Consider the following 3,503-nt stretch of genomic DNA (forward strand, 5'->3'; position numbering starts at 1 on the left):
ACAAACATTATTTCCGGAAGTAGATTATGTAATTAAATGAGTGCTTCCTGAGCCCCAAAGAATGTATATTTTTGCAACCTGATATTCAACCACCCTTATTTGAATAAGTTCTTTTACTTTTTATTTTTTGGTAGATTTTATCACTTATAGTTGTTTCAGATAGTTTCTGGATCTCCAAATTCAATTTTAAAAGGACAAAGTTTATCCATCGTCCAATCTCAATAAGTATTGACCCTGAAAAAGTGAAACGTGACAGCTTAATTGGGATTGATAAGGATAATATACGGACAAAACGATGTCTGAGAGGATCTAAAAATATTTCATATATATCTAACAGTAAGCATCAGAGTAATGTAAGCTGAAGCTAAGGATGGATATGGGGAAACATAAAGCATCAACCACAGAAAGAACAGAGCAACAAAGACAACCATAAGAGAGACTATTGATAGAGTGAGATAACAAAGAGCAAAGATGTAAGATGAAGAGACACTCTTTTGTTACTTCAGTTAAGAAAAGCAACATGTATGTGCTAATTAATTACAAAGAGAAAATCAATGTACATAAGCTGGAACAAAAATTTATCTTACATCTGTACTCCCAAATTGTGCATCCTCATGGTTATCGCAAGAAGGCGCCCAACACTCAGGCCATCATGATCCCTTGTCCAAGCAAGGATCCTCCTCCTTGAACACCACTGAGGCCATTAATGTTCAGAAGGAAACCTCATCCAATTACTCACTTCAGTTAACTAGCGTAATTTGCACACGAGTTCGAAACTATTAACCAGACAGATTAAGGTGGGTAAAATCTAAGCTTGAGAATCTAGCTTAAGGAGAGTTCAATGGTGAACAGCAGGCAGAAGGAAATTGAAGGAAACAAGATTGCTAAATAATCCAGATAGCTCATGTCCCCCGTAAGAAGTATGTTGAATATTTAAGTTAAGCACTACTTTAGTATATTGAAGCATCAAATCTTGGTTCATAGAAGCAGACTTGACTGTTATATGATTGTAGAGCACACCCAGCAATCCAAGACCACACCTTCTTATCGACATCATAAAGAAGGCCTTTGCCTTGGTTCCAGGATGTGAAGCATATTAGGTTATCCTGTCCAAAGCATTCAAATCTTTCTGCAGATAGTCTTAAAAGTGCACGAAAGTACCTGGGAGGCATCCTGCTTATCTCAACCCAGACGACTTTTGTGTGATCTAGTTCCCATATCCTCATACTTTGAAGAGTACTATAAAGGCCTATCCTTCCAACCAGAAATAGACGTTTGTGAGTGCCAGCAACTAGGTACCCATCCAACAATGAGCGTGGAAACTTAGCAGGGATGTGTTCCCACTGCCCCGTATCCAGTCGATACATCATCAAACCAAGTGGGGAGAGAGTTTCCAAATATAGCCTTGAATCACAAAATGCCATCTTGGAGGAGCAAAGATTTACAGCAGGCATTGTCTGGTGAAGCGACCATTTGTCGATCTTTGAATTATATACCTCTGTTGGCAAAGACTTGTCGCCATAAATATCACTAGTGGCAATAACTTTAAATGACCTATCCTTTCTATCAACAACCATAATCAACTGCCTCTGCTGATTATAATGCATGCTAGGCAATGTCCTCCAAGTCTGTGTAAGGGGATTACAAACTAAAGTTTTGAACGTCAACCCATCTAACCCTGAGAAACAAACGAGACCGCCCGAAGAACCAACTAGCCAAAATGCCCACTGTGGTAAGAAGGTGAATGGTATTCTAAACCACTGCTTCAGTGGCAAACTGAATACCGAACACTGAGGGGTCTGTGAGTTCTTCCAAAATGTGAGAAGGCAAGGTCCATGGGAGGGCACTTGCGAGTGAAACTTCAAAAAGCTATGATCTTGCAAAATCGAATTCCACCTTTTACAAACAGATCGGAGTCGAAATATCATGAATGGTGGAACTCTGGCTAATATTTCATTCAGCAAATCCTCCGGAAGCATCGCCCAAATACTATCTTCCATCTGAACATCCGGTTGAACAGCTTTCGCAAATGTGGTAACAGTCTCTTCATCCAATCCCCTTGGTTTCGTCTTAACCACTTTCTGCCTTGAAGGACTCGTGTTTCTTGAACCTATACGCCCTAATGGGCTTGTATTCCTGGAGCCACTACTTCCAAAGCTACTAACTTGCCTGTGAAAACTATCATCTTCAGGCAAAGATCCAATTTTTACCACTGTTGAATTCAATAACCCAGACCCAGATTCCGAAGATTCCGCTATTTCAACCATTGCATCAAATCCGAGATATCCCACCTAGCTGAAGCCTATGAACGTGGTCCAATTAAACCCCAGATAACCCGATTTTAATTGAGCAGCATTCACCTGACCACACTGGATGTTCCCACTTTCCAAACCCAAATTGACTTCAATCAAGGAAAAATTCGAAAATTCTCAACCCTAAACTTAAATTCTTGTCCAATTTGGCGTGCATTTATATTGTAAAATTCCCCATTGAAGTTAGAAATGCGCAATTCCGGTTGATGGATACACTTCCAAAAGGGTACATCCAGCTACGGATCGAATCTTTTTTCAATTGGGTTTCACCAGATCCGATTCGAACAATTCAGGCTGCAGAAAACAAAACAAAAGATCGACTCTTGCTGGGAGAGTATGGATTTGATGATAAAAATGATAGAGTTGGAAAATAGTGTTACCTCAATGGCGATTCAAGCCGTGAAAAGCAAACCCTGAGTTGCTAGTCTTCTCTCCCTCCTTGTCTGCTTCGCAATTGCGTTTAGGGATTTTGTGATTTTGTCTCTAGTAGTGAACTCTTGAGTAGTTGTATACATTTTCAGATATAGAAACACTGCACTGTAAATTTTACGGGGAAAAAAAAATACTCAACAAAAGTATATTCTTTATTTACAGCTTGTTTGGATGATTGTACCTATTATATTGTATTTATTTTTATTATTACTTAAATTTTATTGTATATATTATTAAAGTCGTTGCGTAATGACGAAAAGTGCAACTTTATACAATGACAAATTTGGTATGATTATGTGTTAACTTACTTTTTTCTCTCACCTTGCCCTTCCTTTATTAAATAATTATATTTTATCTTTTACCCTTTTATAGTATAATAGTTCTACTCCATATTCTATTTTCTTTTGTTAATATTGTAAGTTTATTCTTTATATTTTTGGTACGTGACATCATAGAACGACGCCAAACGATGCAATTTATCTAAATATTATATTAATTAAATAACACAATATAATATATGATACATTATAAAACGACAAGTACCAACGATCCAAACAAGCTGTTAGTTCTGTCTCAAGGGATTGTATCAGACTAAGATGACATAATCAACAAAAAAAACGTAAAATGGATGGGCAGTAACTTTTAGCAAAATCATTAGTACATTTTATATTTTCAGGATACTCTTCAACAATAATTATTTCCAAACAGTTTCTAGAAGAAACTCCCCAAAGCAAATAATTTCTTTATTACATAGTTACA

The 3,503-nt window shown here is 37.3% G+C and overlaps 1 protein-coding gene across 1 annotated transcript; it reads right to left on the bottom strand.

Moving 5' to 3' along the window:
• Positions 1 to 407: 407 nt before the first annotated feature.
• Positions 408 to 2,839, bottom strand: LOC104236713 (F-box/kelch-repeat protein At5g15710). The gene is made up of 2 exons (XM_009790698.2): positions 2,693 to 2,839; positions 408 to 2,606 (listed from the first exon to the last, which is right to left on the bottom strand). Exon 2 carries the CDS (start codon positions 2,265 to 2,267, stop codon positions 951 to 953), a length of 1,317 nt encoding a protein of 438 aa, XP_009789000.1. The 5' UTR covers positions 2,268 to 2,606; positions 2,693 to 2,839; the 3' UTR covers positions 408 to 950.
• Between the last annotated feature and the right edge of the window lie 664 nt (positions 2,840 to 3,503).

Source organism: Nicotiana sylvestris, chromosome 2, assembly GCF_000393655.2.
Source record: "Nicotiana sylvestris chromosome 2, ASM39365v2, whole genome shotgun sequence".
NCBI classification, from domain to species: domain Eukaryota; kingdom Viridiplantae; phylum Streptophyta; class Magnoliopsida; order Solanales; family Solanaceae; genus Nicotiana; species Nicotiana sylvestris.